This window comes from Poecilia reticulata, linkage group LG14 (genome assembly GCF_000633615.1).
Source record: "Poecilia reticulata strain Guanapo linkage group LG14, Guppy_female_1.0+MT, whole genome shotgun sequence".
Classification (NCBI taxonomy): Eukaryota; Metazoa; Chordata; class Actinopteri; order Cyprinodontiformes; family Poeciliidae; genus Poecilia; species Poecilia reticulata.
In genome coordinates, this window is record NC_024344.1 from 16,149,145 (window position 1) to 16,162,973 (window position 13,829).

At 40.7% G+C, this 13,829-nt stretch overlaps 1 protein-coding gene across 6 annotated transcripts in view; it reads left to right on the forward strand.

Annotated features, from left to right (window-relative positions):
* Positions 1-13,829, forward strand: part of specc1 (sperm antigen with calponin homology and coiled-coil domains 1) — a 91,478-nt gene that overhangs the window by 28,701 nt on the left and 48,948 nt on the right. For all 6 annotated transcript variants that reach the window (XM_017308625.1, XM_008428054.2, XM_008428055.1 and 3 more), the window contains one exon: positions 11,578-13,130. In XM_017308625.1, the coding sequence (XP_017164114.1) occupies positions 11,578-13,130 (1,553 nt within the window). The remainder of the gene's footprint in view (positions 1-11,577; positions 13,131-13,829) is intronic.

Below are 13,829 nucleotides of genomic sequence, written 5' to 3' on the forward strand. Positions count from 1 at the left end.
GTGGCTAAAGGAGTTTTCTGTTATCTTTTTTTTTCCCAAAAAATGTAAATATTTAAACTGTATTTGGTGTGGTGCTTCATGACTCCTAACTTCCTCCAAGATTCTTCAAAATGAAGATGGTGCAAAGCTTTAGTAGCCTTAGTAAATCTGAATAATCCTTTATATATATAATAATATTAAGCTATAGGTCAGGGTTATGTGAGCTTATCTTTGTTTGCCGTAGTTGACAATAGCATGATTGAAAACTGTACACATTTTTACATTTTGGTTTAAAGTGTTCAGTCTTTTTTTTGTGTGTGTGTGGTTCAAGTTTGTCTGAGAGATTGTTCAGTTTGTCTTGGAGGTTGGAGACCTCCAAGACAACGGGCTCTACTCTACGCGAGTAGAGCGCGTTTCACCTGCAAGTCAGAAAACTGGTGGAATTTGCTCTTTATTTTAGCTCCACTTCTCCACAAATCCAATATGGTCAATGGCCAATATCAACGTAGAGCAACTCTGCACGCTCCGGTTTTCCCAGTTAGAATTCCGACTCGATGGGAAATCTTTGTTTTCCAACTCAGAAAATCCAACTGTACTTCACAAAGGTGCTGCATTTTCTGCATTTATGGTGGCATACTCCCCTCCTTCAGCCACTATTTCTTGTGGTGTAGCTCAAAGTTTAATTTTGGGAACTTTTTTAATTGAATAGTTCTTCCCCCTTGCTATCCCTGTTTCGCTATCTGGAGCTATATCTACCTAGATTTAAGAGACTCTGAAGGTTTTTTTTTTACGCCTAATAAAAATAAGTGTCTATCCTTGATCTTTGGGTGTTTCTAGGGCAAAGTTGTTTAATTAAACTGCTTGACCGATAACCTCAGAAGAGCAGTGAGATTAGCTAGATGCTCTCAACAGTAAGCCATCAAGATCTATGAAACTTTTTAGGACTGCGAAGTGGAAAAACATTCCTGATGCTGGAAAGGAAACGTGGAAATATAAGAAACTGACTTGAATTTGATTGAAAGTGTTATCTCAGGATTGGAAGGCGAAGGAATAAGCTGTCTGCAGCCACGATAAGCAGGTTGTTATCTAAACTGAACCAACTCTGATGGCTGCTGCTGTAGCCTCCTCTTCTCTTCTCTCCTCTTCTCTTTTCTTCTTCTCTCTTCAGTCTCTTCTCTCTCTCTCCTTCTCTTCTTCTTTTGCACATTAGGAAACAAACCAAGACCAGCGCTTTGGCCCAGCAGGTTGCCGGGTTTTGATTGTCAGCTTGGTGCTAGTACTCACTCATGCCCATTTTTGTGCAGAGTAAAAAAAATAAAAAAATAAAAAGTTCAACAATATTTGCTTAAGAAAGGTTTTGGTCAAAAATGGAAAATCTTAAATGTTGCTTTGAATGATTGATGCGAATTCTTCACTTTAATATTTCAGGATGCTGCCAAGCTTTATTCCAAATGGGTCTATGGCCAATATCAATGCAGCAGGTGGTGTTATCGCCTGAAAAACATTCAGAGAGTCAGTTTTTAGTCTGTTGGTGGGATAGTAACATTAAAGCTGCAGTATGTAACTTTTGTAAACCATTTTTTTAAATTTATTTTTACATATTTGTTAAAACTGTCACCATTTTGTGATAATCTGTGCTCTGGCTTCTCCCTGTGATCCTGCTAACATCTGAAGAAATGCAGTGCTCCCAGTTAGGAACAACCAATCAGACCCAGGAGTCTCAGTACTGTCAACCATGCTGATGTACACGCTGCTCAATGTGCTAGTGGCGGAGAAACGACTTACTGTTTCAGGAGAACAGTTTATCCGCTGTTGTCGGTAGCCATGGTAACTGGCATTCATGGCTGGCTTTGTTGTGGGAAACCAGCTGTAGTGTAGCAGAGAGAAAGGGGGGAGGGTTTGAGCAGCATATACACAAGATTGATTGACAGAGGAGCTTGATTTTGTTTCTCCTCCCATGATCATAGTATTTGTCTCCATCACAACATGGTGACGGTGTAGCTTTGGAGTGATATAGAAAACAATTTAACTTTAGTTTTTTTTGTTGTTGTTTTCAAACTTAATAACTTCCGATCATCAAAACATTTTATCACACCAATTTGACCTGAGTAAATGCAGAACTGTAGTTGTAATTTTATCTGTTAACAAAAAAGGCTATTCTAAACAACCTTGGCCTGGTTTGCCCCCGTTTGGGGCAACAACAGCCGTCAGATGTTTATTACAAACTGGCAGTCGGTGTTTTGCATCAAAATGTGGAGGAATTTTGGCCCACTGTTTTTGCCAAATTTATTTTAATTCACCCAGTTTGAGAGTTTTCTGATTATGAACAGCCTTTTTAAAATCGATTGGATTTAAGTTAGGGCCCTGTCTCAGCCACTTCATAATATTTTTAGGGATTGTTTTCTGTTTTTTTAGCCTTTTAAAGACAGATCTGCTGGTGTTTCAGGTCATTTCTCTGCTGCATAAATCACATGTGCTTGAGTTTAAGGTCACAAACTAAAGGATATTCGAGATTTTTTTGATGGAAAGTAGAATACATGGTTCCCTCAAAAACCAAGCAGTCATGAGCAACAATGCAGCACTGAGTAATATCTTTTTTTTTTTAATGTTCCTCTAGTTTTCAAATTCCTGAGAGATAGTGTTATTTGTCTGTTGCTAATAATTGCTGTAGTATGAGCAACCACTGGTTTTCTGACTTTTTATGTCGACATAGACAAAAACTTCTAAAATTGGGTCTTAGGACATTTTTATATCCAAGTTTAGAGCTCTGAGGTGAATCAAATACAGCGTTGGAGCCTTTATAAATTTCTTATTCGCTTTTTCAGCTGATATTTCGAGGTCAGCATTAACTGTCTAAGCCTTACGGTGGTGAATGCCTTCTGAGGGTTTCTGCTCCTTTAGGCACTGACGTATTGCAGGTGAGCAGCACTTCTGCCAGTCAGCGTGGATTTCCAGTGAAGGACACAACACACAAGTGTCATCACACTGCCACATCAGAGGAAAGTGGCCTAGAGCAAGGATTTATCCAGCATCTGATGGCCGGGACGCAGTGAGGAAGTTACTCATACTTTCCGTGTCAGTTAGTAGTTGGTACAGTAAATACGGCGGGATTTTCACAGAGCTTCATGTTTGCAGAGGGAGGTGTGCTCTGTTTGAATGTCCTGTTTGTGTAATGGAGACCATTGCACTGGACATCAAAGTTGATACATTATAGCTCCCACGTCTCAGCTCATAAAAATCCCTTATTTCATGCTCTGTCGGCCAGGACTGTGATTCCACTTTTAGTGCATACCAAATTCAGCTTATCCTGATGTGGTTTTTATATCTGTCAGCGGCTGGCTGTGGTTCATCTGCAGTTTGGGAATGTGAAATCTGGCCTTTCTGTGGATGCCGTCTGTTGTTCAGGGCTGGTTTTATCTTAACCCAGACACAGATCAGACCACTAACACTTCAGTGCTGTTACAGTCTACATGACTGGTTTGCATTTATTTATCACATTTTCAGTTGCACAGGAGAAAGACACAGTAAAAAATTGCCCAATGTTGCATGTTGCCCATTCACAATGTCTTCGAAAACTCACAAAGTTAAGGATTTTTACTGAATCAGTTATTTCTGTAGTGGTTAAACGACCCTCATGCTACTCAGTCACGAAGTAATAAAAGTCGGCTAAGCATCAGAGGTCAGCACTGTCAATAAAAGGTGATCTTTATATCTTCTGATCTGTTTATTAATCTGTTGACATTATCTCTAGTGAGATTGATTATATTGAATAAATTAATGATTTTGTCTTAAGCTACAATCTGTAGAAGAGAGGTTGTCTTATGTTAAAATGATAACGTCTTTATTTGAATCTTTTTAAGTTCTCTTTGTGATTTGTTTCATGCAGCAGATTCTATGTCTTGTATCATCCTTTTTATGGTCAGACTCAAGCAAATCTAATGTTTCCAAAGACTTAACTAAAGACGCACCAGTCAAATGTTTGGAGTGAATTCCCAGTCTACAGTTTTTGTAAAGCCTTGATCTCACAAGCAGCTTGATTTTAGTTGATTCCAGTTTCTCTTAAAGAGCTACATTATTGTAGCCTGGTGAAAACCAGCTGCTTTACTACAACATTTTGCTTCGTACAGAGGGTTGGGCTCTCTGCTATGGAGAAACGATTTCTTCCTGGAGGTATAGACTCTGGTAAAGTTTTAAATGTTACCCAGTCGCTACTGTTTGTCAGTGACGTATGTAATGTGCCACTTCAATGCTATGAAGCTTACCTGAAGTCGTCTGAACTGTATACGACCGTCCTCCACAGCGAAGAGACAAATACCCAACTGAACAAGTCAGCTGTTAATGGTAATTCAATATTTAGAAATGTGGCCAAGAACGACCAAATGGTTTTGTTCACTTCCTCTGCTGTCACTGCTAGCACTGCAACTCAAAAATGGCACAGAAAATCTTCGTCATCACTCACAACTTCTTCTGTTTGCTGATTGGCCCTGTTGAAATTCTATAGGAGGGAATCCAAATCAATGGGAGAAAGCCCAGGCTCTGCTGTAAGTGAGATTTGAGCAGAGTAGCGCAGGAAGGCACTTCCTGGCAAGGATAACATTATAGAGGACATGAGAACCAAATTCAGAAACAATTTCTTGTCTTTTCTCCCTTTAGCAGCTATTTGTTATTTATATTAGGAGAAAATGTAGCTTTCCCTGCTCGTGTCAAAGAGCTGTTGCTATAAAATGCAGTTTTACTATCCTTATAAACTAAAAATGTAAATAATTTGAAGTTAACATTTTAACTAGTCTTTAGCATTTTGTTAGCAAATAGCACAGTTAGCATTACTAAAACAGCAGTTTGTCTGTGTATTCCTTAGAGAAAAGGTCCTTACCTTAACTTTATTTCCAAATGCCTGCAATTTCAGGTAAGCTTCTCCAACCCAGTTTGTTCAATAAGAGATGAAGGTTGGAAGCACAATAGGATAAAACGGAGCAGCTTTGCTGTACTCTGTTCAGCCTTCCTGTTATCCATCAGTCTAGCTTTTAAATAGCTTCTCACATGTCTGCACTTTCTGACTTTATGTTAAGTAACTCACTGATGCTGAAGTTGCCAACTTCGAGTCTTCACTCATAACAGCATCCACATCAAAGACTTGTGGCTCTTTGATTCAGCAATAAGCGTATTGAAAGCGCTGGAAGATATAACTGTATAATCAACTAATGAAAACTCCATATGAATGCCTTATTAAGGGCATGGAAATTTTGCCAGGGGAATATTTTGCATAATTGATTAACATGCCCCTTGTGTGCCAGTAATGGCCTCAAATCGATAATATGTTTGGTAAATACTTATCGTTTCTCAGATGGCTTTATAATGGCTTGTAAATTTTTTATTTGATGTAGTCAGCCACTGTTGTATAGAGAAGCTAATCATTTTTGTTTCAGAATGGCTAACACTGCTACAACTAATGGATTCCAATTCATTATCTTAAAAACCATATAGTTGTAGCTGATGCAGATTGGCCATGTTTACTGTCTATTAGCAGTACCTTCTCATGAAATTAGGATGATTTATTGTGTTGCGTTTGAACGGTTTATCTGATTAATTATTAATAACCAATTATTGAAATAATTGGCAATTAATTTAGTAATTGATTAGTCACTAACTGGAGTTCACGGACTCAAAAAAGAAAAAACTATACATAGTTTTGGCTTGTTTTGCATTTAAGATGCAAAAAAACCTTTGTCTCTATATATGTTCTACCCAGAACTCAAGTGGTATTGCTTCTGCTTCACCTGCATGAAATTCTGCTTTAAAAAATAACATAAATAAATAAATAAATCTCCTAAGGAGCATCTTTTTCCATCTCATTATTAATCGGTTAATGTAAAAATTAACCGATTAATCTACAAATGATCAAGGTTACGCTAAAGGAAATCTGTTATTTCATTTTGGGAAATGCAATGTTTATTTTCTTATTTAAAAAAAAGAATAGAGTTGTTTATTTGCATATTTTAATGTATTTCTAATATTGTAGGGAAAAAAGGCTTGCGTGAGAAATCTGCAGATTGTGCCAGTTTTTACTAAGTGACTAGTCCATTTTAGCAACTGTACTATGGTACATGCAGGTTTTTGTTTATGGTTTTCAATGATATTGTCTTAATTATGATTAATAATGTTTGGTTATTCTTTATGGTACCTTCAAATGCAGGGTCCCCATGTTGCTTGGTTTGAACTTCCCAAAGAAACTATCCATCCATTGAGTTCTGCTTGTCTCTAATTACCTCAAACAAGTTTAGATGGCCTTCAGCAGAGGGAATCGGCTAGACTTGTTGCTAGGATTTGGGTATGCAGCTCTTCATTTGGGGATATAGACCGGAAGGCGTAGGGGAAAAAGTTTACAATAGTTAATATTTGCCTTGTGTGAATAAGATCTTTTTGTATTCATAAATCGCATTCAATGTGGTGAAATAACTTCTTATAAACTGTGACGTGATGGGGGTTTAATGTTGCAATACTGTTTCTAACAGCGGAAATCTTTTAATGTTCTATTCGGCAAAGAGATGTTTATGTCCAAACAGTGATAGCTGAATGGTTTTTAGTGGCACTTTGGACCAACTGGACTTATCTCTGCTCAGTCACTGTTGCGGTCACGCAGGCTCAGCTCTGTCTGCAGTCCTTTCTTTTGTGTAAGAGGAAAGGAATGCCTGAGAGTCCTGGTAGTTTACCGACGGGCGCCGATTTCATTCCCTGTAACTTTGCCTACAGGAAGGCCATGGACACACACTGTGGTTTTTCCTCCTATGTTCTCATCTGAATTACAAAAAAAGTTCCCATTACACTCCCACCAACCCAGAGAGGAAGACATGGGAGCGGCAGAGCGCGTTTCCTCTGCAGCGTGTGTTTGTTTTCACGATGCCAGTGCGTCATTGCAGACGCCAACTTTGTGACACTGTGACCACCTGCAGTCATGAATTCATCATGATTCCTCAACCGTCGCCCTCCCTTCTGAAAAGTGAAGTCTCTCTACACTTTGCCCACAATGCACCCTGTCACCTTTCGACTGGCTGGCATGCAGGCCGCAGCTATCCGGCTGGTGCTGGACGCTTTCCAGACAAAAAGCTCTTGCTGTGATTTGAAAGCTCATTTCCATTAGGAAGAATGAAGCCTGCACAGTGCAGTGCTGTGACTGAGGATATGACCTTTTATTAAATAAACAAATGCATTTGGGTTACTGGAAGTTGGCCTTTAAATGTTAAGGTAATTATTTAATGTTTGGAGCGTATGCTGCTCTATTCAAGCTGCTGAAAATCTGTTTTTGTTGATAATTCTGCGCTGGCATCAGTGCAAGCTGCTGGTTTCAGACAGCACATGAGTTTATTTGATGCTGGAGGAGCGCGCTACTCCTCTGTGAGCCATGTGGCGACCCAGATTTACTGCCTCGTCGAAGGAGTTACGGAGCCGAGTCATACATAAAAGACTTCACTAAGCTAAACTAATGGTTGTTTGTGTTAGTATTTCATAGCTTGGCACCAGAAGAAGAAATATGTCTTTTGCAGAGCTTAAGAAAATCATGGTTTTGTTCTTTATTAGGTGCACAATCTAAATAAATTGTTTAGGTATGGGCAAGTATGTTATCTTAGTGTGTGACGACTTTAACGTACCACATTTTCAAAAATGCGCTACGTGATGTAATGGCTTTTATTTCAAACAGAAAAGCGTCATGCACTCTTACGGCTTGCAGACTTGTAGAACAATACCATTACAGTTAGACTGGTATCTGTAATGTTTTCTATCATTTTAATTTTGATAAATGGAGCTATTGTTGAGTCAATACTGAGATCAGAGAAAGCCAAGATGCTGAGGGCGACCAGACTAACTCTATGAGCCAATGAGAGACCATTTTCAAAACCATTGCTGCAATCATAATAATAAAGTTGTTGCTGCCAATGTAAAATAACATATCAGTAAGCTAGGCTAGCAAACTAGCCTACAACAGATTAGCTATTTCAGGGCTTATACAACCAGCTAAACATTAAAAGGAGGTGGAGAAGTAAAATTGTTGAGACAAAATAAGACTGAATATGTAGTCTCGACACCAGTCTTCAGGCCGAGACCGAAAAGCTGATTTTTCTCATTAGTTAATTAGTTGGTTAATCTTGTAGCTAGCCTGCAACCAGCTGCTTAACATGCATGCAGCTGCTGTCTTACTGTTTCAAACTGCATTAGCAGGAGAGTGATGGTGTTGGTCCTCTAGTGTCCACACATTGACTGCCCATGATTTTCAGACTTGCTAGTATTTCCAAAATGTCTATTTGTGAAAATATAGGATCCTCTTTCAGCTAACTAATGAGTGGTAGCATCAGGAAGGGGAGGTGCAGGAAAGTTATAGCAGTTTCAAAGCCAGACACTTTTAGAGCTCCATTATAAGTGACTATTACCATTAAGAGAAATTAAGAGAAATTAACACGTACAAATGATGCAATGGAAATTTCTTTACTACACTTTTATCCAAAACATTAGTATACTTTAATGCCGTTAACCGACCGACGCCTAATGGTCTTTCACAAGTACAGTTTTGCTTGAATAAATTACTAAAATTGGAATTATAGTTTTTTTTTCTTAATCAGGAGAGAATGTAGAATAATTTCATGCACCTTGTTCATTTATGTTTTTATTACCTAAGTGAACAAGGTAATAAAAACTATGGTCTGGTCAAACTCTCCTGGGAGTCTTTTAACGATGGCCCCAGAGCAGCTCCACTGGAGCAACTGGAGGTTAATTGTCTCTTTCACTGCCGTCTTTGCTGTCCTTACAGCTTTTTATCTCTTACTTTCTCCTTTCTTTAATCCACCACAACCATGTTTTATGTCCTCTTTTCTTTTTTTTTCTCTGTTTACATAAAATCTAATCTCAACTCTTTCTGCTTTCTAGTGTGGTTATTTGTTGCGTATTTTATTAAAAAATAATACAAAATAAGCCACCTTTTTGAAAACGACTGCAGAACTTGAGCAGCATGTATTTAGTTGTTTTTTTGTTTGTCTGTTTGAAGAAAATTTAAGAGAAATATTGGTGACATTACTTTGTGCACATGATCATCTGTGGTGATGTCATGTTATAAAGGTTTGTGATCTAATAATCAGTGACTTTAAGCTTCAGATGGTGTCGGGTCATTAAAAGAAATGGGGAAAAAAGGACTGTTACCAACCAGGATTTTTCAGTAGATGTTTTGTCTCTGTTTTTTTGTAAAGCTTTGACCTGCTGTGCTGATGTCAGATTTGTAATGAATGTGTAGAGGGGAGCAAATACTTTATTCCCTCATCAAAAATATTTGTGGAGTGTTGCTTAGATTCTTGCATGCATGTTTCTTCCAGTCAGCTCCTTCAGACTAGCCAGCAACAATTGGCAAACATCTGGTGGAAATGCATGAACTCATCATATGAGGCAGTGAAACGTTAAACGCTTGACAGAGGAACATTGTTGTGACGACGTGCTGAAGGCGGACTGTTGTAAAAGAGCAGAGGCTTCTTAAATTCAAGGCGCTTGCATTTCTTTTAAGTCATGTTTGATGTAGAAAACATTTTTATAACGACTGAAGGTGACTTAATTGTGCTATAAAATGGGAGTATTTATGTTGAAACACATAATACTGCTCCTTTAACATTTGCTCTCCTGCTTATACGTAGTTAAAAGGGCTGATCTTAATCAGGATGTTATCTCTATCATTTGGGAACCTAATGACAGCCATGAAAACTGTCTCAGATGGGGATGAACTGTTAGATGCGTCGTATCTCCTTTGGCTTCCTCCAGTGCACAGTAAAGAGTAATTTATATCACCGTGCTGATTTAGCTTTCATGTCTTCTAGAAGAGTACATTATTTAACAGCGCACACTGGCCTCATTCTGCCACTCAGGACTTTTTTTCTCCCTGTGAATTTCAGACGTAAGTGACTGTGGATGTTTAATGGCAGCCATTGGATCTTTAAAGTTTCCCCTGTGACGTATCTGCTTCATCCGAATGGCATGCTGTTCAGAACCAGCACAGCCTGGTAAAGCTCCTACATAAATATGTTTGTTTTCTTCAGATAGATTGATATATTTACATATTTGTAATGCTTAAAATTAATTAATATGAAATCCCTCAGTCTGCAGCCACAGTCTCTTACTGGAGGAATGCTAAACAGCTCTGTGCCCCAGAAACGTGCCAAGGTTGGCAGTTCCTGCTTTCTCAGTCAGAGGATGCTCTGCAATGTGTCGATCCGTGGTGGACTACTCCACTGGGGGACAGGATTTTCACTCCAAACTGGGCCATTTGTTCAGGGATTGTGCGTGTGTGTGTTGTGTTTACTGAAAGTGTGTTACCGTGTTGATCAGGAAGATGCGCTGTCTATCTCCTGACACAGGCTGTCTGTCTGCCTCTCGCTTTGTGGGTTTGATGATGATGATGCGGGAATGTGATACACACACTGCTATCTTTGTCCGCTCGCTGCTTTAGCTGCTTTGTGCCTGAATTGCTCCACGTGCACAGCGACCGCTTGTCATCCTTTGAAACAAGCGCTTCCCTTGTGTCTGTGCTGCTGTTTGCTGATGGGCAAAAAAAAAAACAATACAGCATTTTCAGGAAACATCCAGCTCATGCCAGGCGTCAGTAAATACTCTCTATATTTCAGAGGGCTCTGGAAAAGGTTTCGTCCTCGTGACCCACATTTTGATGCCTTTTGAAATGCCAAAGCTCTTCTGCAGTCATGAATGACAGCAACACACACAACCAGGCAGATGTGATGCTGGAGAACAATCTGTGACTGGGCCACAGTGATCCTAGTGCTGATTAATGCAACTATGAATGTGACAAACTCTCTATTCATGACTCCTGCATAGCTGAATGCTGATACTAAAAATCTTTTGTTTTCAGTGTCACAACATTCTTGAAAGTTCCTAAAACCTCATTTAAGAGCAGTGGCAGATTTGTTTAAGGGGATCATGAATCGTTTATGTGACAGAGAAAAAAAAAATCACACGTGTCTGTATTTAGTAACGTTCTAGATATTTCAGATTACATTTTTAAAAAAGTATATATTATACAAGATGTCACAATATTCCTCTGTTTTGGAGGATTTGAATGTTTTATTTTCTTCTTCTGTTTTGATCAGTCAGCTTTTATCTGTAGGACTTTTCAAGCAGACAAGTCTAAAATAAATGCATAAAACATGAGATATTAATAAACACAGTCAACATAAAAAAGATGAAGAAATAAAATGACAGTGGATGGATGAGTTATTAATAAAACACAACTGTAGTGAGAAAAACTAAAAGAAAATGTAAAATATATATAAAAGCATAAACCACAATGTAAATATAAAAATATTTATATAAGTTTATCACTTTTTCTGTTTTTAATTCACATGTGTCTTTTCTTTCACATCATATTTGAATTGGACGTTTTTCTTTCAATGTATTCCATATCTTTGGTGTAATTACCTGCTTTTTCTTGAAACTGCTTTCAATTGCCTTTATGCGTGATGTACAAATAAACATGCTTATCTTGCACAATTGCTGTCTAAACTTCACATTATGGACTTGATTTAAACGCTTAATATTTTTGATTTTGTGTTGCAGGTGTGCAGACAACCAAGAAGTCTGGAATCCCTGCTCCGAGAGAAATCTCCTCCTCTATAACGAGAGATCGGGTTTCCCTTAGAGATCAGCTGAGGAGTTCCTCTACTAAGAGAATCGTTACCAGTTCCAGCACCTCCAGCCTCTCCACCCTGGCAAAGCAGACACGTAGCTCAACCAAACCCCGTGCGGACGCGGAGAGCCAGGAGAGGGGCCTGCTGGAGAGCCAGGTGAAGGAGCTTCTCGCTGAAGCTAAGGCGAAGGACTTGGAGATCGACAATCTGAGGACAGAGCTGCAGCACTGCAAGAGTAAAACCTCCCCTGCTTCGTCGTTGCCTTCCCCCAGTTCTGTTTCAGACCAAGCGCATGCTGCTGATGGTGAGCAGGGGCAGGTGGCTGAAGCCCTGGTCCTGGTCGGGGAGCTGAGGGAGAAGAACGGGAGGTTCCAGAGGGAGCTAGCAGGACTACGAGAAGAAAACCAGACATTGAAGGAAAAGCTGATTTGCTTGGAAGCTTCTCCTCTTTCTAGTAAAAAGACGAGCTCATCTGTTACCTTGGTGAATGGCGTCCCTTCAGAGCCTTCAGCTTCTCAAAAGGACAAACTCGTCCCCACTGCCAGCCCACTCAAAACCTCCGTCTCCTCCAGCTCCGACATTACCAAGGATTCGCCATCGCCGGACTCCTCGGAGTTTGAGAAGCTCCCGTCGCGCTCCGAATCAGGCAGCAGCAGCAGTGGTGGCGGCGACGACTTCACGGCGGTCAGGTCAGGGGGTCAGGATGCGTCAGTGCAGAGGCTAACGGAGCAGATCCACAAGATGGAGGAGAGCCATCACAGCACAGCGGAGGAGCTGCAGGCGACACTGCAGGAACTGGCCGACCAGCAGCAGATGGTGCAGGAGCTAACTGCTGAGAACGAGCGCCTGGCGGAGGAGAAGCGCCTTTTGCAGACGTCGCTTCAGCAGCAGAGAGAACGTCTGGAGGTGATGGCTCAGAAGAACGAGACGCTTGCCGTCAGAGTCCAGGAACAGGCTCAGGCTCAGGCCCAGAGGGAGCAGGAGCTGGGGAGTCAAGGGCCGAGGCTGGCCGAGTTGGAGCAGAGGTACGCCGAGCTGGTGGAGAGCTCTCGATTCGAACGGGAAAAGCTGGTGGACATCCAGCAGCAGCTGACTGGTAGCTTGAGGGCTCTGGAAGAGGAACACCAAGAGGCTCAGGGGCAGGTCTGCTGCCTTAAGGAGGAGCTGGACAGGCTGCAGGCCCAACTGGACAAGGAAGTGGAAAGCAGCAGTCAGGTATCGCAAGCTGCCGAGGAACACAAAGCCACGGCGGAGTGTCTCAGGCTGGAGAACAGCAGGCTCAAGGCGCAGGTGGACATAGAGAGGCAGAAGGTCGGTGAGCTGAAAGCCATGCAGAGCGCCAGCGACAGCACCGAGCTCCAGAACATGCTGAAGACGGCCCACTCTGAGAGGGACAAGCTGGAGGTGGAGCTGACCGAGCTGAGACAGGAGCTGCTGAAGGCCCAGGCTGAGACTGAGCATGTGCGGGCCACAGTGTCAAAGGTAGGGAGGGAGACGTTTACACACCGACTGAGGTTGGATTTGTTTTTTCAAGGATTCAGCATTTAATTACTGTAATAGATGGATAGATAATATACAGGCACTTTATTAATCCCACCATGAGGAAATTCATGATGTGTCTCAGCAGCAAGGAACGAAATTGCACATAGCAATAAACAACTCACAATAAAACACTATCTAAAATTTAAAATACCTAAAAGTGTTTGTATTAATCTTATGCATTTTGGTTCAATATTTTTGGATCCCAAGACATTTTTAGTCATTGAGGCTGCGGCTGTGGTTGGTGCCGTTTAATTTATTATTGATAAGCCACCATGTTTGTCATGGGACCACAGAGTCTAGTTATTCTGGATCTATCTATCCTAATCATTAGTATTTATTTTCAGTGATATTTATCTTCTCTTAAACTGTAATCCTTTGTTTCTAGCTTCCTTGGTTTCCCCCCAAAGAAACCTCTCACAAACACAGCAGTGAGTCAGGGCTGGTAATGACTCTACAGTGTTAGGTGTGTCTCTTCTAAGTCATTATTTTGGGAGGTGACGGAGGTGCCAACAGCATAGTTAGACTTGTTCACCCGAGTCTGATCCCTTGAGTCACACAGCTGTCCTCTGCCAACTGGATGTGAAATTGAGGTGACTCCATAACTTCCCTGACAAGCATCTTAATCTGTCTCAGCCTCTT